This window comes from Bombus affinis, chromosome 12, assembly GCF_024516045.1.
Source record: "Bombus affinis isolate iyBomAffi1 chromosome 12, iyBomAffi1.2, whole genome shotgun sequence".
NCBI lineage: Eukaryota > Metazoa > Arthropoda > Insecta > Hymenoptera > Apidae > Bombus > Bombus affinis.
In genome coordinates, this window is record NC_066355.1 from 3,768,735 (window position 1) to 3,792,847 (window position 24,113).

The 24,113-nt window shown below is 37.3% G+C and overlaps 1 protein-coding gene across 2 annotated transcripts in view; it reads left to right on the forward strand.

Moving 5' to 3' along the window:
* The window catches only part of LOC126922459 (uncharacterized), a 318,790-nt gene that overhangs the window by 282,662 nt on the left and 12,015 nt on the right, over positions 1-24,113 (forward strand). For both annotated transcript variants that reach the window (XM_050735010.1, XM_050735009.1), the window contains 2 exons: positions 3,844-4,014; positions 19,731-19,875. In XM_050735010.1, coding sequence (XP_050590967.1) covers positions 3,844-4,014; positions 19,731-19,875 — 316 coding nt within the window. The remainder of the gene's footprint in view (positions 1-3,843; positions 4,015-19,730; positions 19,876-24,113) is intronic.

The window sequence follows — 24,113 nt, forward strand, 5'->3', positions numbered from 1 at the left end:
TATTTCGACTATTAAATATCATAAGGGATAACTATACTTTGCATATTTTTTATGATTTTGTATATTATATACATTCTATGGATTTTGTATCTTGAAGCTTCCCATAAATGCATAAAAATCCGCAATCTAACGATCGTATTCTAAGGTGTACAACAATTGCAATTTGTTCCTTTGTCAGTTGTCATTTATATGCTCCCGAGTACAATACCTAAGAATGGTAACGGATTTGTAGAACTATCGGAAAACTGCTGAAAGCTTTTGTTTCGAGATATGAGAAAGACTCGAAAGCGATCGAGTGCGTTCGTTTATTTCGCTTTTATTGAGGTCTCTGCAACGGGGCCTGCAATTTCGCGCGGTTTGGGCGCAGCCGGTCCGTTTCAATTAACGATAACGTCATTTAGTCGCTTCACAAAGGGATTTGCAATTTCGAAACAACCTCGGAATGAGACTACCTGTGAAAACGCAAAAACGTTTCGACATAAGAACTAAACTGATTCATTGAAACAATGAAAATAAAATAAAGAAGCGGAAGCATCCAACACTTTCTATAAATTTCATTCACGAGAATTTATACATGTAAAAGCTGTAATCTAAAATATTAATTTTGTTCTCTTCTTGTTCTTTTTCTTAAAACAAGAGGAAAGAGGATTTTCTATCGATTTCTGTTTTTAGAAATCCCCTTTTGCAGACATTCGTTGTTCTAGCTATTAAATGATTTTATGGTTAAGACAGGGGTCTATCTGTTCCATGAACGAGTAGATCAGCCCATTACAACCGTTCTCATTCATCATTTATCTCACCTTTCTCCTTTCACCCTTACTTGAACCTCTGCTGTTCCTCAAGAACGGACAGGGAAAGCTTAAAGGCCGAAGAGGAAAAATGAATCTGGAAAGATCGAAGAAAAGTCTACAAAAACCAATCTTAGCGAGCAAAAACAGAAGGAAAAGACAGATAAATGGGAATACGATGGTCAAAGATAGAACTCGAAAGACAGAAGAAAACATCTTCGAAAAGATTGCGAGCTGATGATTAAATCGTTTATTGAAAAAGTAAAAATTGTTAAAACCTATACAAATCTTATCTACGGAAACTACTGCAAATTAAACAAATATCTAACATCATCAAAGAAGTCTCTCTATCGTGTTTCCATAATTTTAGAGAGATTCTACAAATTACTAATACTAGCAAATATTTAACATAAGAGTAGCATGTTCGATAACGAAAGAGATAAAATTCTAAATAAAAAATAAAATTCTAATAGAATTCTCTAAATTAGAAATTAAATTAGGAATCGCAAGTGACTCTCCGATTGGAAAGTTATCAAATTGTAAAAACTGTTTGTGCAAACTATCTTTTGTTTCTGAGGGATTGGAACTTGAAGGCATAAAAAAAGTAATTTATAATATACAATCCATTGCAAAATAATCTGTTCGTGGAGATTTAAATCGCTTCAATAAAGAAAAGAAATTTATAATCTGCCACTTGATACCTAACTAACTATGACGATATCATTGACGAGTAAATTATCGCATAAGAAGGTTTCCATCTTTCAACTGAAAATCAAATAATGGCGATATTTAAGCGAAAAGTTAACAGGTATGGAGAAAAATCTGTGCCTGAAAGAAATTGATAAATATATTCGGTCCATTCTATATGGATTTACCAGATGCTAAAACGCAGAAAGTGCCTGGGATAAAATGGCGTGCAACGTTGTGGAGAGAAGCTGAGCTGCTCCCAGCGTAACAGGAGATAACGCAGACTCGTTTCTCGCTACATAAACTCATCTTCCACGGGCGCAACCCGTGGACTGACTACGACTATACAACAGCGAACGAAAATCCTGCCGGAGATCGGGCTTGAATCTCACTCGAGCGCGTTCTTTCGTTACTGCTCGCGAAAAATGTCGTGCGCCCATCAAGAGCCGCTCAACCGAAATAAATCGCGGAGACCAGTTAAAAAATGGAACCCGGTTGATCATTCGGATCCATGTCAAAAAACGTAAAAGAAAAATAACACACTGGTAAGAAAAATTGATAATTACATAAAAATTATAAAGAAACCTGGAAACAGAGGAAGAAGAGAATTCTGTTGGCTACTTAAATTTGTGTAAATAAGGAAATAATATAGGGAATAAATTGGAAAGAGATATAAATAGAGAAAATTAGAAATACCAAATGGAATCCTGTTAGTCATTTAAATTTATATGAATGACAAAATGAATGGGAGTAAATCGGAAAAAATATAAATAAAGAGAATAAAATGCAACCTTCTCAATCGCTGAAATTCGCGCAAAAACGAAAAAGGTAATTAATGAAGAGTTTGAGAATTATTATGCATAAAAATTGCGAAGCTTTTTTATTTTAGAAAATTTTATAATCATGAACTGAAGTAATTTGGACCTGTAATCGTTTACGACGTGAAACTAAAAAAATATTGCACTTAGAATAAATGTCTCTAGATTATTTCGTAACCTCTGAATAAAAATTCTTAATAGCTATTTAACCAGCCAATGAGGTGGCCAAACGAAAAATTGAGTTTGTAATTCGAGCATATTCGATCTCGTATTTGCATTTTATGCAAATCCAAAGAGAGGCAGAGAGAAATAGGCGTCCGTATAATTGGAAATTTAAAAATCGTGTTGCTGAAATTCCTACAACAGTGAACACAATTTTAAAACGATAAACATTTGTAGATCGATAAACTACGATTCTCGATTCCACGGAAGAATTATTAATTATTTAATGTATTATAGCTTTTCTGTTCAGAGAAGAAAACAAAAAGTAATAATAGTCTGGATATTGAAAATCTGAGATAAGGACTGGTAGATACTAAGAGCTTACTCGTAGTTCTCCTTCGCGATAATTTTCGTCGGAATACTTGGAGGTAACTTCGGACGCACTTACGAAATTTTAGAAGGAAATCCTCGTAGTTATCTCGAAAACTACTCTCATCTGAAGGAAAGTTTAACTTACTTCTATCGCTATGATTTCTCTTAAAATTATTCTGATAGTGAACAACGAGTAAACACGAGACTTTAATAATTTCAACGAGTCCAATTTCACGTCCTAATTAAATTCATCGTGCGTTATTACGATGCCTCTATTAGCGTTCCACTACGCGAGATATAACGTCGAAATGACCGACATTATGGGTAAATATGCACGTGCACAGAGAAAATTTGCGCGCATCCTACAAATATTTGCAAATTATCTAGAAATACAAGAAAAATACATCATCCTCTATTGCTTTTATTGTTAGGATAATAGAGACACGTACTATATTTGTATCTGGTATTGTTTTAAAAAATGAAATTTATATAATAGTTTCGAATTACAAATGCAAGAAATATATGGAAAAGATTAATGTTGTGAAGTTGTTTCACGTTATGCGATGAATCGTGGCATAAGTTAGCGACACATAATTATGGCTAGACATTTGTCCCCAAGCATATGAGACGGAAACTAATTCTATCCGAGTTACGCTAGACGAATTTGTAGAGCAATGTATATGCATAATTCATATTCTCGCACATAATGCTTGTTATATGTTTTGCAAAAACCAAGTAACACAAGGGAATGAGAAAGTTATTCTAAAAATGAAATCAGAAAAATATTCTTTTGATATTATTTTAAAAATTTAAAGAATATTTAAAATATTCCAGGCAAACATAAAAAGTTTTTGAATACTCTAGTTTTACAAAATTAATGGAATAACGTTTCGAAGAAACTCAGGGGTCGAAGATTCGAGTTAGAATTGAATATGAACGTTACTAATGAGATCGATTGATGGTATTCTTCGAAATACAAAGGGACATTAAAGATAAAAACTTCTGACTTCTTTCAGGTCTCTTTCTTCTCAACCAGCCCGGAACTGTCCAACAAACAACGCTTCGAATATTTCTCGCGTACAATACCGAGCGATCACTATCAAGTAAAAGCAATGGTGGACATCGTGAGGAATATAGGGTGGCGTTACGTATCTATTATATACGAGGAAAGCAATTACGGAATTAAGGTAACGTATGTTTTTCTCCATTGATATTAAGCCAGATATTTTACAAATTGTATATATTAATTAAATTTTTATGTTATTGCTGAAAGTGTAGTGTACAAATAATGTGCGATTTTATACTGGTCGAAAGATTTTCATAAAAAATTTGAGAAAAGGTCATTGGTCCTTTTAAATCGCTTCTACGAATTCCAAATAGTGATTTCCATTAGATATTAATAAATAATAATAATAATAAATAATAGTAATAGTAAATAAATATCATAAGTATACTCGTTAAAATTATTCATAAACAAGATTCGTAAAAATTCACTATTCTCTTTTATATCATTTCTATGAATGGGAAGATAATTTTCGTAGAAACCGCCCTCTAGTGTATCGTTCGTTCCATTTCCATTTTACCAAAAAGTAAATTACGTGAAGCGGAATATCTATCGTTTTAATAACCGATACCTGAATTACGGCGTGAAGATAATTATTGGACTTATATGTAACTGCAATGAGGATGAGTGATGAATTAACAGGGATATATCGCGCCGATCTGCACAGAGAAAATCAGCGGGTACGCGCGAAAAATACGATCTCGCCCCTGTGAAATTCGGTACGAACAGTTGATTGATTCAGCCGGATAAGTGTCCTGAAACAATGCATTCAACCGACAATGCGATCACAGCTGCAGCTATCAACTCCAGAAAATACCCATTTAACCATCACGCATGGCATATTCATTGTAATTTTTAAATAAATGAATCTCTATGATCAAATAACCGCAACGCGCCGTTCACACGAGTCGAATGAATACGACATTATTTCGTCGAATTTTCAGAAACTTGTCACTATCAATTAGTAGTTGAATATAACAAAAGTATAAATCTGTTCTTTACTCTACGAAATTTATTTTGTTTAAACAAAATTGCCATCGTTCCTCATTTTCCAAACCATAAACTCCATTACGAAGGGTAAATCAGTATATATATTTTTTTTAAATTGTCAAATAATTCTTACACATCCTCAGTTTATATTTTCCGCTGTCTGTCACGTTCCCCATTTTTTGAAATAAAAAGGCAAAGAAGGATGAGATTATATAAAAAAAAAAAAAAAAAATAAAGAGTGCTTTTGATACCGTTAAATTGTAGTCACATTAATTTACATTAAAATCCACGAAACTGCATTCTAGCATCCGTTCAGCCAGAGAACGTGAAAGCTACTCTACCACAATTCACCGAATATTTCATGGCAGACCAGAAACTGCAGTGTATCTCATTTGTCTGACATATACGTAATCAAATAACTCCGTGCAAGAGCGCGCTAGTCGCCAGGGTTCTTTCATTTTCTCTGTTTCGGCCGCGGGCTGCCTTGTTTAACGTGACGATCACAAAGGTACAATTCTAGGCTGCAACTTGCCAACGTATGTATTCATTTTTGGACGGTCTCCTCTTTTTTCCGGTCTCACGGCGCGTCATTCATTCTCGTCTGCTTCACGACTTCCTATTGCTGTCGTAATCGCCACTATGCTAATCGAGCGTAATTAAAACCACAGAGGACTGAGTTATTTTGGGGAATTATTCTTAGCAGTGAACGTCATGGAGAGAAATTTACCGAAATATTCCTTCACGCTAGTCGTACGTGAACTAAAACCGCGTGACGATATGACAGATACTATATGTGTTCGTCTTTGTATATACGACAGATAATAATTTTTAGGTCAATAGATATTTTATTTCATGTTTAATATCTTCTTATCGATTTCAATACTTTTTCGTTCGTTCTTTATTTATTTCAATTCCTTATCTCGTGTAATTACTGCTTAAGAAAATATCTTAAGAAAATGCGAATGAACTTATCATTCGGCCTAATAGTTTTAATTTTTAGAGGAAAGATTCTTTAATGATTCCTTAATTGTGAATTTTATTTCCTTTGTTTTTTATGTTACTAGCATAAATTTACATGTACCATTATTGATTTCAACAATTTGTTTTTGAAATTCCAAACTAATTTCACTGATTCGGTACAGTCTCGTTTCACGTTGATATTTCTTATCGAATAAATTTTATGTCAGATAATTACATTCCTCCATTTATCTTAATTTTGTACTTCCATTTATAAATCGTCTATTCCAATTTTAATTTCACTAGGAAGAACGGTAACGTATGAAGGAGAAAAAGACGATAACGACATTTTAATTGCAATTGTGCAACGAAGATATCGGAACAACGAGGAATAGGAAAAAGACACGAAGATAAAATTCGCTACGTTTTCGCGAAACAATGTAGAAGAAGAATACGTTTGTAACATGCATGCATAATATTCGGAATTAATTCGTTGAACGAAAGAAAACAATTGAACAAAGGGTAGAGAGAGAGAGAGAGAGAGAGGGAAACAGATGAAAAATAAACATATTGCGTGCAAAATCTTGAACACTCGCCTGTTAATAATACGATCACGAAACGAGTAACGTGCGTGCATAAAACAAATCGGCTTTACATCTCATTAGAGTACCACGACAACGAAATTAATAGATGAGCGTAGTGTAAATGCATGCACGTAAATAAACGATTCGGTATTTCATATCGATATACATCGGCAACCGAAACGAACTGTACATGTTGCAATATCGATGTTAATGGACTCGTTCGACATCGAACTCCACGATAATTGGTATCTCCAATTCTTTTAGCTTAAAAGGGGAAAAAATCTAAAAAAAAAAAAAAGGAAAGGTACCACTCTGATAATAATAGTTTAATGGGATTGTAAAAAGAAACAAAAGAATGGCAAAAGGGTTTTAACGAGAAATATACGAGCGAAAGATTAGGAAAAACGAGAAATAATAAGCCACTATGTAATCAGGATAATTCAGCAAAAAGTGAGAATAATAACAGTAATAAACATTGATTTTGAAAGTAAGCCCTCGCTGGATTAATATATTAATTGTACAATATTCTCGATGGAGAGAAAAGATTTCTAAAGAGGATAAAATACGTTTAACGTCTGTAACTGAAAGAAATGGAAACGAAATTTCCTGAGGGTAAAGCTAGAATTGAAAGTTACGTTTGATACAGTGCAAGCGAGTAGTTGGATATGTCAACTATGTGATATTACATCAGACACATGATATATAACATGCAACGTACGCTACCTACCAGACTTCCATCCAAAGTTTTAAGAAATTTTGTGACAAGTTTTGCAGAACAGATTGAAATGTTGAAACTTTTATAAAGATTTATTTCTGGAATGTTAAATTTCGAAGAAAGCTTACGTTTGGATAGATATGGAGAATCATAGGAAGATAATTTAACCGTTTAATGTGTAGTGATGGATAAAAGAAAGTTCAACTGCTAAGTGAAAAGCGAACTATAATTTTACAAAATTATGGAATTATATTTGACAAGAGCAATTAATCAATGTCATATACAGGGTTTGAGAATCACTGTGTACATGCATCTTCTGGCGCTTAGAGAAGTTTCCCAAGCTTCGGAGATATTTTACTAGTTTCTTAGATATTATAATATTAAATAACAGACGAAGTGTCGTACCTTTTTTATTGTTTATCTTCGTTTCATTTTGATTCGAAGAAGCGTCCCTTAAATATTCTACCATCTGTTACCGAACATCCTGTATATTCCAGTTACCGTAACGTAGTAAAAAGTGTCGAATACAAGTTATAACAATAATATTCATATACGCAAGTATTAATATTAAACTTCCATTTGTTCATTTAGCATTATGTATACCTACAATATCGATTTTCATGATTCGGAACATTCGGCTACCTTTAATTTAATTGTTCATTTATCGTTCTGTTGACACAGGTACGCCAACAATTATCGAACTTTGAAATCTCTCTGTTCGTGTACGTTCCCTATCAAACTAAATATCTGCTACAATTATCTTTGAAACGACATCAAACGATAATGCTAAAAAAACAGAACTGATTTACCTTGGAAAAGGAAAGAACATATATCCTGAAACAATCTCTAAAATAATGGAAGAAAATATTTAAAAGCTCTAGATTCGATCTACTCTTTCTTTCATATCCAATATGTATATTTCGAAATTATAATTCAAGTGCAATTAATTATAGAACTAATGAGCTCGACGTACTTTAAATCGGCATGACATTCAACTAGCTGCACAGTTGGGAAATCGTGGTCGAATAAATTCTTCGTGTTAAGCGCGAGTGAATGAACGAACGCAATTAGAATGGTACCGACCAACCGACCGAGGTTACATTACAGTCCGTTAAATACTTCATTCTAGGCACGTTAAATCGCGTGTATATAGTCAATCCCGCGACATTTTGCACAGCGCGAATAGACGGAAAAATGAGGAATTATCTTCTTCTCGAAAGCTACATAACAAACGGCCTTACTAAAAAATTCCTCCGAATAGATGATAAGATTTGTCTTACTTATTCGTATCGAAGTGAACTCGGATTCGTGTAAATGTCGACCGATATTTATCCGTTGATGTTATTAAAAATTAATCGTGTCGCTGAAAAGTTACATCGATCGATTTCATAAAATGAAACGTAGAAAAATTTTTTTAAATTTATATGGACAAAGGAGATTCTTTTAAATTGACATAAAGACTATCGATGTTATTTCGAGAAAGATACCTGAGATCGATGAATATATCGCCGAATCGTGTATTTAATTATACATTAACGTTACTATTATACCCAAGGATATTATGGTTAAGTCTTTTGATTTTAATTACATAAATTAACAACTTGCTAATTCCATAAGAACGTAGAAAGTACTGCATCCAGTTTATAATTTCCCAATTAATTTATACATTTTCGCAACAGTTCTGAATATTGAACCGTATGGGTTCTCATGAGCAATAGGCATATAACGGCTCTGGAAAATATTTGAACATTTATTTAATTTCGTATTCTATCTTTTGGAATTTCATTTTTCTGAGCAGCATATACGTTCTATAACACAATATTCGGCCAAAATTTTCTTCTGGTATAAAAGCAGCTCTAACGTCACGAAATTGTTGTACAGGTATACGTCGTTTAAGATAATAAGAACAATTACTAAATTAAACTCCATACTGATACTGATCTTATCCTAAATCATATGAAACTCTATTCGAAATAATTCAATAGATAGCCAAACAACCTTGACTTAAAAAATTTACGGCTAACGGTCAAATGCTTGTGGTTAATGAGATCTAGTCTCGAATCTTTAAGAGTTAGTAGCCACGAACTTGGAATTTCCAAAGTCAGGAAACGTTGTCATTGAAAATTTAAAATGGGAGAATTTTAACACAAGAACTCAAGCTTGAGAAGATTTAACATCAAAATTAAAAATTTAAGGACTTTACTCTCTTAAAGAACCACAGAAGCTCCAGATTTAAAAAGGTTGTCTCTAGTCGAAGTTAAAAATTCGAATCTCGACATTTTCAAAGTCGGGAAGCTTCAATCTTGAAAGCACAGTTTCCAAAAACTGAAGAGCTTAGATAAATAGATAAATTGGAAAACGTAGATCTTGGAGGCTCGAGGTTCGGAAGCGTCGCTTTAAATTTTAAGAAATATTGATCTAGGCACGTTCAGATCAAAAAGCTTTGACATCTCTTATCTCGCGAACTCTCAAGCTTAAAAGGACTCGAAGTCAACAATGCGCTGATCTATCTAAGCTCTGAAATCTTGATACCGCCGGTAAGTGCTACCATGTCGCAAAAAAAGATTGATGACCGTGGTATCTCGAAGGTGTTCTAATTACCATTCATGTGTCGCGTGAAAGCACGATCTTATGTCAAGATGAATATAAACTCGTTGTATCGCGGGGGAAAAGTATAATAAAGCGACGAAAGCGACGACAATCGTTCATTAAACGATGGTCTAGTGGATATAGATATCTTACAAAAATGTCACATTCAATAAACAATATCGCGATACGGTGGAATTTCGAGATTGATAAATATTCACTCAGACACGGTTGAAAGGATAACCTTTCCTTGTTTCGATAACCATCTCACGTTTATCCCTCTTCTTCGTTCAAAGCGTGGTATAATAACCAGACGTCTGTAATGGTATAAAATTGACTTTCACGTACACGGTAAAATCGAATTTTCACGCGATCCAAAGCGAAGGGAAGCTAGGTATTCCATGAAATGTACTGATTGAAAACGATGAAAGGGACGTGAATACAGGGCGTGATCGTGGCACGATAATGCTTGCATGTTTCGAGTTAGATCTCGATAGATTGCGATAGATTACTCTATGTACTTACAACATAGATTTAATTTGTTTTTAAAATAAAATCAGGTATATCTCGAAACGTACTTCTGTCCACTTCAAACTCTTTCATACATGTACATGGTACATGCAGCAAATAGAACATTAAAGTAGTCAAACTGGTAATTTATACATAATTTGCCTTCACGAATAAAAAACAGAATTTTAGAGTTAATTTTAGTAATATTACATAGTTTCTTCTTTTTTTTTCTTTTTTTTTTTTTTGGTGGATCGTCTCATGTTGTGCGTTATACGTTGTACGTTGTCACGTCGTATGTACCCGTGACAGCCAAATTGTAGTACATTCTGTCAACTTCGCTTGTAATTTATCGCGACTCATCACGTACCCACTTCACCACTACAGAACAATGGACAGGTGTATGGCCAGCGGAACGCCATTGACCTAGATATTGATTCAACAATGACATATGCACGTCCTTTCTCCTTTCCACACAAGCACGTATACTGTTACTGAATGCATTTTGTTCTTGAGGGTTTAAGATGTACCCTTCATTTCCATACGTTACACTCTATGTGTACAAGACAGTATTTTCAATTGATGTACATGTACACACAAGAAGAACGAAACCAAAGATATTAAATATTCTTTTCTCTTTTTTCTTCCTTGACCTAAATTCTATTTTTTCCGTGACACTCTTACAATAGTTCGAACGAGATTAGAAAAATTAAATATTATTATCTGCAAAGTATTGAATACGAGAACGCAATATTATTTATCTTCTTTCTTTCCTACCTTTTCTTCTTCTTCTTCTTTTTCTCATTTACCATCTGGTTTTTTCCTTTTACTCTTCCTCTTCCTTCCCCTCTTCATCTTTTTTAAGCGTCTTTCCAACAATGTCCTCAGTTCAATTAAAATCGAAAAATTTAAATACCATCTTCTCTGCAAAGTATAACAAAGGTGATACTATATAATAACGCAACGGCATTTATCGTTTTCTTCTCCTACCACTTCTTTTTCTTGTTCTTCCTTTCTCGGACTAAAACTATTTCTTGCAAAACATTCTCGTTTGACCAAAGTTCAAGAAATCAAATATCATCTCCTGGAAGATACTGGGAAGAAGAATACAATGCTGTTATGTTCTTCTTTCCTTTCTTCTCTCTTCTCCCTACCTCCATTCTACAGCTACGCCTGTTTTCTCGATTCATTCTACGTTAAAGTTGTTACTTTGTCTTTCCCGGGTTCTACTTACATTCTCTTCCACAGTTAGTGATAACTATCTCACTTCTCATCCCACTCAAATTCACTCCTCTTTCCATAAAAGAAGAACGACAGAACTATTTATCAAAATTTCCATCTTATACCATCATCTAATAACAGCTATTCATCATCATTGTCTTTTCGTATATGTGGCTGCTCTCTCAAAGTTTCGTGCACCTGCATTTCCTATGAAACACTTGCACGATTGTTTTTACGTTTCATTTTATCGGCCGTAATGTTCTGCGTGATATTATGCAATTCCTATTGTACATATCTCGCAAAAATGGAATTAACAACTTCCGATTCGTAAATGGGAAATTTACTTGCCAATGGTAAATTGGCCATTCGTTCAAAACTCCAACACTTGCTAATATTTCTGATAATTTACCATCTGTGTAACAGCTACATGAAAATAACGCGATTCGTAAAACTTGTACAGCTTCACGTGTTACATTAAGACGTTCGAACGAGCAATTACGGGAACAACTTTGGCAAGTCACGGCCCTGCAATAACATATCTCATTAATCTCCTTGTAACCGATGTGACGGTTCTCTCATAAGTATAATATGGTCCTAAATCGATGCGGAAGGAAACAGGTCAGACTGTGAAATCGTCGACGAATTATCGGAACTTCTTCTTTCTTCCTTCTTTTTCGCTGTGATTTGAGAAAATTGCTTGCTCGTAAAAATAGGGAAGAAGCGTAAAATGCTGTTACGTTTCGAGGAGAAGAAAATGGGAAGATGGATCATGCAGACAGTAGAACGACGAGCTACGTTAGTCTAATAATTCTCTTGAATCTTTAACGATACCCTCCGGTGATTTCTGCATTCTCGTTACTCGCTGCTGCCAAGCTTGAATTATTCTCGCTGCACGATGCATGGAAATACGACATTTTTCCCTTTTTTTTTTTTTTTCCCGGTCTCCGCTGCGACATATTCACGCTGCATACTTTATTTCAATATAATGCTTATCCTCGCGTGGTTGCGGTACGCGCGTGTGCATTTTCATTATCGTTAGAAACTGATTCGACCGAGCGAAGAAAAATGAACGTTGTAAATTACCGTTCCGCGTGTTTGTTCTCTTTTTTATTTCCCTAATCCTGTCGTAAGTTCTCGCGAAAATGTATTCGATGATTCCAGGGATATAGGAAGTTTTATAATTCGTGGACAACCAAAATTCGTTAACATCGCAGATTTTCTCCTAAACAAATCCATAGCCCAGTATATTTCCAGCGGATTAATTTGAAAATCTATACCGGATATGAATATTAAATAAAATAAAATATACGTACAATGTTCGTTATTTGTAACAATACGTGACAAATAATATTCGTCAAATATTTGTTTAAAGAAAAAAATATGTGATGCGAATTCCCATCTTTAGATAAAATCGCACGATTTTTTATGACAAACGTATCAAGGGCAGATGAATTATCTCGCCACTCTACATTGGTATTCGTATCTCATCGAAATGACTGTGTACCATTTTTACGAGTGGACAATTGTTCACGAATATATAGGCATATTTTTAGTTACGATCATTCTGTAGTATCGTGGACAAAAGGCCTAAGATATCGGCCGAACCGTATACAATGTTGCGAGAACCGCGGTGTCGTTGGGTACAGCAATGTATCGTCGATCTTTTCAACTGAACAGTTTCGTCTAAAAGGCCTACGTGACCCTGGTCACGAGCGTTTTCGGGACACGTGCGCTATAGGGCGGGGAAAAAACAAAAGAGACGCTAAAGACAATGTCAGTTAAGACGCAGGCGAGAACGAACGCAAAAGGCGCGCAGTATGGGTTGAGAATCGAGAGCGTGCGAGTGCGGATGCCGAAGACGAGAGTTATAGAGAGTGATTTGAGCGGAATAAGACTTTTGTGTTTTAGTTCAAGTTGAACATTTATCGTTCTCTGTCCAATTAATCCTTGTTATTTTTATTTATCTTAATAAATAGTATTAGGAGAATTTTACAAATCTAAATTATCCTAATCCCATCCTTTTCCGATACTACAAATTGGGGGCTCGTCCGGGATTGAAACCAGACAGAGAACGACACGTTTAACGGAACTAATTGTGCTGAAAAAAAAAGAGTTGAAAATGGCAAATTGTGAAGAGGAACAGTTTTCGACTGAAGAGGTTTCGACGCTGGAGGAGCTAAGAAATAAGCTCGCAAGTCTGAATCTGCCGATATCAGGCTCGAAGTCAGTGCTGATGGCCAGGCTGAACCGAGCGTATAAGGCTGGTCAATCAACTTCGAAGGAATCGAAGCGCGATGAGGAATCGGTAAATCAGCGAAACCTAAGGAGTGGGCAGAGAGCTGAGCGCGATCAGGATGGAGACGAAGACCTCGAGAAGCTGAGGACGAAGGAGTTGAGAGCGCGCCTCGCTAGTTTGGGGTTAAAGGTCACAGGGAGAAAATCTGAACTACGCGCACGGCTACAGGCGGCCCTGGAAGGAGACAACGTATCGTCGGAAGAAGAAAGCGACGACGAAAGTGACGATGAAGAAGATAGGAAAGAGGTAATAAAACATAAGAGAGGTACGCGAGCGATGTGCTCGGACCGCGATGAATATCGCCAAAAGGCATGCACCGTCTCGGTATTAAGCTTTAAAGATGTCGAAGACGCACTAGAATTGTTTAGCGGTGACAAAGGTGAAAACGTGGAGCGATGGTTCGAATCATTCGAAGAAGTCGCGGACACGTGTATGTGGTCCGACGGTCAGAAGGCAGTCTACGCGAGGAAGCTGCTGAGGGGATCGGCGAAAATATTCGCAAGCTTCGAGTGCCATGCCAGGACTTGGCATGAGCTGAAGAAGGGACTAATCAGAGAGTTCTCCAGAAAGTCCAACAGTAGGCAAGTACACCAAAAGCTTAGTGGGACGAGAAAGAAAAGCGACGAGGCGTGCTTGGCCTACATGTATCGCATGCTGGAAATAGCCAGTCATGCCGATATAGAGGAAGAAGTCAAAGTAGAGTACATCATAGACGGGATAATAGACGAAGAGGTCCATAAATCTATGCTGTATGGTGCTGCATCCATCAAGGAGCTAAGGAAGAGGCTAATCGCGTACGAGGAGCAGAAGAGCCGAAGGACGAAGTCGGTTGCGAAGCCGGCCAGAGTTGAGAGAAACAACAGTCCCAGTCAAGGTGGAAGTGCGAGAAAGACGCGTTGCTACAATTGCGGCGATAAAGCACATGTAAGCGCGGATTGCCCGAACAAGTCGAAGGGTCCTAAGTGTTTCGAGTGTAGAGAGTACGGACACGTCGCATCGAAATGCAGCGATCTGAGTAAGTCCCCTAAAGAAGTTTGTAATACACAAATGTCGCTGCGAGCGGGTTGTAAAAGTGTTAGAATTGGAAATTGCGAACTGAGCGCGTTGATAGACACCGGTAGCGAATTAACCCTGATGCGGGCGGATCAACATGCCAAAATTGGAGCGCCCAAATTAATTCGGGAAATTGTCAAGTTTCGCAGTATCGGATCCGAGAACAATCTTACGCTCGGGAAATTTTCAACGGATATTGTCATAGATGATGAGTTATATCATATAACGGTGCATGTAGTTCCAAACACTATGATGCACCGTTCGTTGATAATAGGCACAGACTTCCTGGATACCGTTGAGATGAACAGGAGGAGGGGAGATATCTCCATTTTCAGATTAAAAGACGAAAACTCCGATGGGATTCCGGAAGTTTTTAAAGTAGACATAGAGACGGGGGCGCGTGAAGTAGATTTATCCCATATCGAAAACGTGCACCATAAGCAGGCAGTAGAGAGTTTAATCCGAAATTATAGGCCACAGAAAACGCGCGAAGTAGGGATCAAAATGAACATAATATTGCATGACGATATTCCGGTTTACGAAAGGCCGCGAAGACTATCTCCACAAGACAAGGTCGAGGTCGACAAACAGATCAAAATGTGGCTGGAGGATGGAATAATACGCCAATCACATTCCGACTATGCCAGTCCGATCGTTTTGGTAAAAAAGAAAGACGGCTCGACTAGAATTTGCGTTGATTATAGACGATTAAATAAAAAGGTAGTAAAAGATAGATACCCACTGCCCTTGATCGAAGACCAACTAGATTCGCTACAGGGCTCGAGGGTATTTAGCACGTTGGATCTTAAGAACGGATTTTTTCATGTTCCTGTTGGGGAAAGTAGCAGGAAGTATACAGCGTTCGTAGTCCCCACAGGCCAGTACGAATTCCTCAAAATGCCTTTTGGATTGTGCAATTCGCCAGCCGTCTTTCAGAAATATATAAACGCAGTTTTTAAAGAGTTGATCGCGACAGGGGTGGTGCTGACGTACATGGACGATCTGATCGTGCCGTCGACTGACTTTTCGAGTGGGATAGAGAAACTAAGCACAGTGCTGCGTGTTGCTAGTGAACACGGACTACTCGTAAACTGGAGTAAATGTCGATTCCTACAAACGAAAATAGAATATTTGGGCCACATCATCGAGGGCGGTAATATTCAACCATCTGAATGCAAAACCAAGGCCGTCGCTAATTTCCCGGAGCCCCGATCGGCTAGAGATGTTCAGAGTTTCCTGGGCTTAGCGGGATACTTTAGGAAGTTTGTGCCCCGGTATTCTGTCATCGCGAGACCATTAACAGATCTATTAAGGAAAAATGTCCCGTTCAGGTTCGAATCGCGCGAGCGCGAAGCGTTCGGAAGCCTAAAAACCGCGTTAAGCGAGAAGCCACTGTTGAAGCTGTATCGCGTTGGAGCGGAGACTCAGCTGCATACGGATGCGTGCAGCGGGGGATACGGAGCGATCTTACTGCAACGCGACAGCGAGGACAACGTTTTTCACCCCGTGTATTACTCGAGCGGAAAAACATCACCGGCTGAAGAGAAGTACACCAGTTACGAGCTTGAGGTTTTGGCCATCGTGAAAGCGCTGAAGAAATTCCGTGTCTACTTGCTCGGCATTCCATTCAAAATCGTTACAGATTGTCAGGCGTTCGCGTTAACAATGCGGAAAAAGGAATTGTGCGTGCGCGTCGCGAGGTGGGCGATCCTCCTAGAGGAGTTCGATTATAAGGTGGAGCATAGGCCCGGGACCAGTATGATGCATGTCGACGCGTTGAGTCGAAACCCCCTACCCGAGGTCATGCTAATAGACGAAGACGAACGAGGGATTGTCGTACGTTTGAGAGAAGCGCAGTTGCAAGAGGATGACCTGCGACAGATCCGAGACAACATAAAGCAGTACGAGGCCGACGGGTACGTCTTAAGAAACGAACTTTTGTATCGAGAAGTAGAAGACACACCGCTATTGGTCGTGCCGAAGTCGATGCAAACCCAAGTGGTCCGACGAGCTCACGAACGTGGCCATTTCGGCGTTACCAAAACAGAGGCGTTGGTAAAAAGGGACTACTGGTTCCGGGGAATGCGCGAGAAAGTGGAAAGGGTGGTGCGGAGTTGCATCGACTGTATCCTTGCGGAGAGAAAGCAAGGGAAGAAGGAAGGGTTGCTAAATACCATCGACAAGGGAGAATTGCCGTTCGACACGTATCACGTCGATCATATTGGACCGTTACCCACTACAAAGAAAAGCTACCGGCATATCTTCGTAGTGGTCGATGCTTTCACCAAGTTCGTCTGGTTGTACCCCACCAAATCAACGGGTTCTGCAGAGGTTATCAGCCGCTTGGAAAAACAGTCTGTTTGTTTCGGGAATCCGCGAAGGATCATCTCTGACCGTGGGACGGCGTTCACAGCTGGTGCTTTCGAGGACTATTGTAGCGAGGAAGGCATAGAGCACGTGCGAACTACAACTGGAATTCCGCGGGCCAATGGTCAGGTAGAAAGAGTAAACCGGATACTTATCCCGTTGTTGACGAAGTTATCTGCACCAACGCCAGGCGAGTGGTTCAAGCACCTGGAGAAAACTCAAAAATACCTCAACGCAACACCCAGCAGAAGCACTAGCGTTACTCCGTTCCAGTTGCTGTTTGGCACGCGGATGAGGATGCGGGACGATCCGCAGATGAGGCAGTTAGTTGAAGATGAATGGGTCGCAATGTTCCAGGAAGAACGGGATCAATTGCGTGAAATAGCAAAGAGACGGATCGAGGAGCTTCAAACCCGCAACAGACAAACGTTCAACAAGAGACGCAAGAAGGCGACAGTCTACAAAACAGGAGATCTGGTGGCGATCGAGAGGACGCAAGGCGGTCCTGGGTTAAAGCTGCATTCAAAGTTCCTTGGGCCGTACCGTGTGGTGAAAGTCCTGCGAAATGACCGTTACGTAGTGCAACGAGAAGGCGAACACGAGGGACCGCGCACGACTTCCACCGCAGCCGACCACATGAAGTGGTGGAACATTGGTGTTAGTGATGATAGTGAGAACAGTGATGAGCACATCTGAGGGCAGATGTGATTTGTCAGGAATGGCCGAGTGTAGTATCGTGGACAAAAGGCCTAAGATATCGGCCGAACCGTATACAATGTTGCGAGAACCGCGGTGTCGTTGGGTACAGCAATGTATCGTCGATCTTTTCAACTGAACAGTTTCGTCTAAAAGGCCTACGTGACCCTGGTCACGAGCGTTTTCGGGACACGTGCGCTATAGGGCGGGGAAAAAACAAAAGAGACGCTAAAGACAATGTCAGTTAAGACGCAGGCGAGAACGAACGCAAAAGGCGCGCAGTATGGGTTGAGAATCGAGAGCGTGCGAGTGCGGATGCCGAAGACGAGAGTTATAGAGAGTGATTTGAGCGGAATAAGACTTTTGTGTTTTAGTTCAAGTTGAACATTTATCGTTCTCTGTCCAATTAATCCTTGTTATTTTTATTTATCTTAATAAATAGTATTAGGAGAATTTTACAAATCTAAATTATCCTAATCCCATCCTTTTCCGATACTACAATTCGTTAAGTGAAAATAGTCAGAAAATATTTTTATACACGTCTACTACTACTTTTATTTATCGAATCATTGTACCGTAAAAATTAATCCGACGTAACTATTAATGATGCATATCTGATAAGTTTTACCGTTGAAAGTATTAGGTCATCCCATAAGTTCGTTCCGTTTTTCGAGCGGAAGATTGTTTACATACCTTTCAGTTTCATGAAAAAATGTAATCCCCCTCTCGTTATACAACTTCTTCCCATTTTTCAAGTGCATTGGTCCCTTATCGCTGTATGTTTATAAATTGACACATGAAATGTATACACAGAAGTCGGCACGAACTTATGAGATGACCCAATAGTTAAACTCTGCAACAAAGTAATAATGTAAACTCTGGAAGACAACTAAAACATCGTTGAAGCTTAAACAACACTATAAACGTTTTCAAACAATTCCGATTCACGAAATCGATGTCTTTTTCTTCCGTCAAGAACACGATTTATAGAAAGGCTAAGTAATACAACGCAATGAATAACGAATAACTGTACACTTGAAATCAATAAAAGCCTCGTATCGAATCGATCAAACAACCATTTCTGTGTAATTACCTAAGAGATACACGCTATCATCGATAGCGTTACGTCCATTTATGCTAGTTGTTTGAACCGATGTTTGAAACGATGACAGAGAAATTAATCTCGGCTTACGTCGGATGTATTTGACATCTAAGAGCCGATATTAACCGGGTGGGTGCTAACGCGTAATTTATTTCCACGGGTCGAATCATCGGATCGCGGCAATCTGTCGAGAGATCAACATCAGACACGTGTAACGGCAGATCGATCAACACGGAAGGACACAGAGATGGCAAAGTTTACCTATCGTAAAACGGAAATCAATAACGAGCGACCTTATTACGCGACGACGCGAATTAAACTATTTTCCCTCGGAATGAAATCAGAAACGATCAAAAGAACGTAGATCTTCATTAGACGAGGCTATCCATCTTTTTTTCCACTCCCTCGTCTTTTCCTTACGAATCGAAAGGACCGTTGGAGAAACGAATTCCAGTATAGAAATTCGTTCCACGTTCTTAGCTACCAGTTCGTTTTTTTATTTTTCTCGCTATTTACAAGTATAATTCATCTCGGAGATGCATTAACCTTTTTATGTCGTATTCAAGAGTGCATCTTTCCATCAAAGGCAAAGTCCCTGATTCGCTCAGCATCGTCGTCTTTGAAACGGGATTTTGCTGTCTTTTCTTCTTTCGTCTCGTTGTTTCAAAGTCTACTTAGGGTTGCAGTCGCGATACATACTGATAAACAGAAACGAAGAAAATAGAAATTCAATGTGATCACGAAGACATTGTTCGGTTTGTTACAGGCGTTCGAAGAACTGGAAGAGCTGCTGGGAAAGTACAACATATGCATCGCCATTAAGGAAAAATTAGTGAAAGATTCTGGTGTTGCCGAAGAGAAGGCTTACGACGAGATAGTCTTGAAATTGTTAACCAAGCCGAGAGCACGAGGTAAGCCATTTTTGTTCGAAATATTAAATAACAAAATATAGAAAAAATAGAATTTCACATGAAATTCAAATCCCTCGGTGAGAAATATTCGATTTGTCCTCGTAAAAAAGAAACAGAATTTGAAAAAGTACATGGATTGTAAAAATCGGTTTTTTTTATTTATAACTTTCACGTGACGTTGAAATATTTAGAGAGAAAAAAAAATATTGAAACCGGAGGCGTGATCAAAATGATATATAAATAAAATAGAAGAAAAGCTACACAGCTAGCTTATTTTTTAGTATGGAGCAGAAGTAAACTGTAGAAATAAATTAGAGGTCCAATGGCAAACAATTCCGAAATCGTAAGATCCACTCGCAATGATTCCCGGTTTGGCCAACTCGATAGCAACCAATCGCAAATTGGAAAGTTCACAACCCTAAACACATAGCTATCGATTTTTCGGCTTTAACCGCGTTACATATGACCGCGTTGCCTAGCACATAAATAGCTGATATCATTGGAGAAAATTTAATACTACTAAGAAACATATATTTTCTAAAATTAAAAATGTACAAAAATATTCTATTTTATTTCTATTCTATAATTAAAATTGTCCACAGTATCTGCAAACTTATAGACATTTTGAAAAGATTCTCCAATTAAATATTTCCCCTGTTTATATATTTGCCTGTTTAAAGTAAAAATGTATAAAAAAATTGAACTTTTATCCTACGATTTAAAGTATCCTTATGTATTCCTTAAAATTTCTTGAATTGAATATTTCTTCTAATCTAATAATTACTGCAACGAAAAATATATGAAGAAATTTTATTCTATCTTTATTCTACAATTTAGAATGATCGGTATATAGGAAAATATTTTGTAAAAAAATTTGTAGTCAGCTATTGAAACATATGCACGACAAAGAGAAGAATTTCTCATAAGGATTTCACAGGAAAATAACTTCTCAGGAATTTTTAAACGACACGTAAAAGCAGCTTCGATAAACAGCTGCTAAAATGCATTTATTACACGTAGATGGAAAACTATCTAGAGAATTCTCAACAATGATAGCACTCTCCACGATAATTAACATTTACAGAGAAATTTTCGGTTCGCAAAATATTCGCTTGTATTTCACAAACGAACTTCTACCGAGTTATCAAAGTGTATTTCGTACGACAAAGCTCGCTACTAAAGGGAGGGGGATCGATTGAAACGAGACGAAGGGGAAAAGACTGGCCCATCGGCATGAAATTGAAACGAAAGAACGGCGAAACAAAGATACTTCCGGTGGAACATAATAAAAGAAAAAGGAGAGAGTCTTTTAGCTTTGAATGATAGAGATTCTTATCTGAACCGTGCTCCCATTTCGTTATCAAAATGGGAGAAAGCTAAGACGACTCGATACTTTCCCAGATAAAACGTGAATCCCTGGAATTTCATCGACTTGTCCCGTAATTTCTCAGTTCCTTCGAAATAGGACTGGGAAAACCGAATCTCTTCGCTTTTGTTTCTATTAAAAGAGCACCTCGTTTATCAAGTAAAAACGGCCATCCTGAGTCAGACACGATCAAAGACAAACACAATATTCAACCAGAAAGTTTAACGAAAAATTTTTCGATTTTATCAACGTATTTATCATATACGAAATTAAGATCGGTAAAAATTTTCAATATTTTTCAGTTTTCTAATAGATGATCTTTTCAAAAATATGATCGCAAGGTAATTTGATTTTGTGATCTCCGATATCGTTATCATAATTTAATATTACTCTTGAATTTATTTTAGTAATTAGAATAACCAACAGCAATGCAAACATTTAATCAATACGTGCCTATATTTGATTATTCAATTTATCTCTCAAATAGAGGAAACCACTAATTTGTAGTAACATAATTTATATGATACAAATTCTCATGCATCTCGATATCAGAGAAATCTTATTTGTAATCAAACCTGTCGTAAAATGTAGCAACGCAACTTTGAACATTTATCGCACGTTATGGAATATTTCCGCGTACATTGCGCATCTCCAGAAAAGAGAAGTTCGACGTATCGAAAAATCTATAAAGTTCTTCGATGTTCATGAATACAAAGCGGGAATTACCGTGACGCGAGAGTAGGCTAGTTAAGATCCAACTATGTGTAACCTATTTCGTATGAATAGGTATCGCCCAAGGAACATTCGACATCATTGAACTTTTCACTAGGTTCTCTTTAATCCTTTCATAATGAACAGTTCCCTATGAACAGAGGCACGCAAAAGTGTTTTGACACTTACTATAAAAAATTTTTGTGCGTATATTATGCATAGACTAAAGTCTGTGATGCATTTATTCAAAATATCATTAAATATCATTATAAATATGTAAAAATATATAATGTATCTACAGTAAAATACTCGTAACAATAGTATAGGAGCTAAAACTTTTGGTTAATCGCGTGACTCGTCGCACATGTAGTTCGTTAGAATGTAAAAGCAAAAAGGATTAAACAAAAAGAGATTTTCATGTCGTTTCACCAGAAACTTTCACGCATGCAGACAGATCGAATCTCCTGTAACTTTATAGTTACAATTTTTCCAGTATTTCCAGATATTAACTAAAATCTGAAATATTTAAAAATCCGAGCGAAAAGCCAAGCTCGTTATTTAGAATTCCTTTTGAACAAGACCTTTCAGTGGTTGAGTTGCAGACGTTTTTACTTGAAATCACGTATCATCAATGCCTCATCCATTACGTGAACCTTCCTCGTTCCACGAATCACGACACTTTACGGTTATTGTGCAAACTGACGAATAAACGCGTTAATTTGCGTCTCGTAACGTTTAAATGGCATTCGCGGGCTGAAGTTTCTAGCTATTGAAGCTCTCAGTTTCTCATTAGCTGTTTGTTCTCTTAGCGATACCTAGAATTCATCAGAGTTGAAATTACTCTATTCTACGAACAGAACGAAACGTTGAAAGGTCGGATAACCTTTGACCAGCTCCCTTTTATGAAGACTTATATAGCCCCTTCGGCTTATACAGCTTCGCCTTACTTACCGTTGCAGCTACGGTATCGATGTGTACTTTATCAGGGCTGATCGACGAGCAATCTCAGATCCATTCTCACATTTATCAGCCACTCTTTGTTTAAGACTCGAGTTAAGGTCTCGAGCTTCTCGTCGATATGAGAAGAGAAACGTAACCGCGTAGAACAGCTCGTTCGTTGCAAGGTTATTTTTTGTGAGGAACTAGATTATACGGAACTTCGTCAAGAAGCAGTGCACCGTAAATGCACCAGTGAAACGTAAGGTCGAGAGTGTGAGACGAGAAGAAAAATGATAGGACGGTCACGAGGCGTATACGAAACAAAATTGAGAAGATGTTTACTTCGCGAATTAATTTGCATGGAGGAAAATACATGTTGCTTTTTTATTAAGTAATTTTTACCTTTTGTAGAATTGTAGCTGATAAAAATTCGAGCATAATAATTTGTCAACTATTTGATTCCATTTAATGGAACTAAATGTTAAATACGAGTTTCGCTGTCTTTTTTAACGAAAATTTCACGCGAAGTTACAAAAAAGTATTACGAGAGCAGTAATTATTTTTTCTCCCTTTTCTAGAAACTTTCTAGAAATTAATTTTTCTGTTCTTAACTTACAAAATCTGTGTAACGCTTAGAATTTGATAGAACTGTCTAGTCAAAATTTCCTTACGGGAACCTCGAAAGTCACAGCTTGCGGATAAACTAAACTAACATTTTTTTTCATTTAGGTTATCGCTATTACTTTCTTTTTTAAATAGTACAAATGCTTTAGATTTAAACTTTCGTTTGTCTGTTTTTTCACTACTGTATCAATCTTTTTGAAACTTGGACCTATCGAAGATCAAATCCTAAAGAAGACAATGGAAAGGTAAAAGAGAATATGCTTCTGACATACAGGAAATAATACTTAATTGAAAATCGATAATGGAAAACCGATTCAATACATATCTGCAACGTTTTGTATCATATCAAAATAGACGAACGAAGATTGTTTTTGGTCTGAAAGATAAAGTTTGGTGAAAAACAATGAAAAGTTTAATTTCTGCTTATTGTATTGAAAAAATAGTGGGAAAAGTAGAATACAAAAATAGTCTGTAAAAGAAATGAAAGTTTCCGGTATTTAGATGGATACAGGTTGCAATGAAATTATACCAGTTTTCAGCTCACGATGTTTCGATAGGTTCTATTCTCAAGAAAATTAATTAAGTCACCCCTGAAACA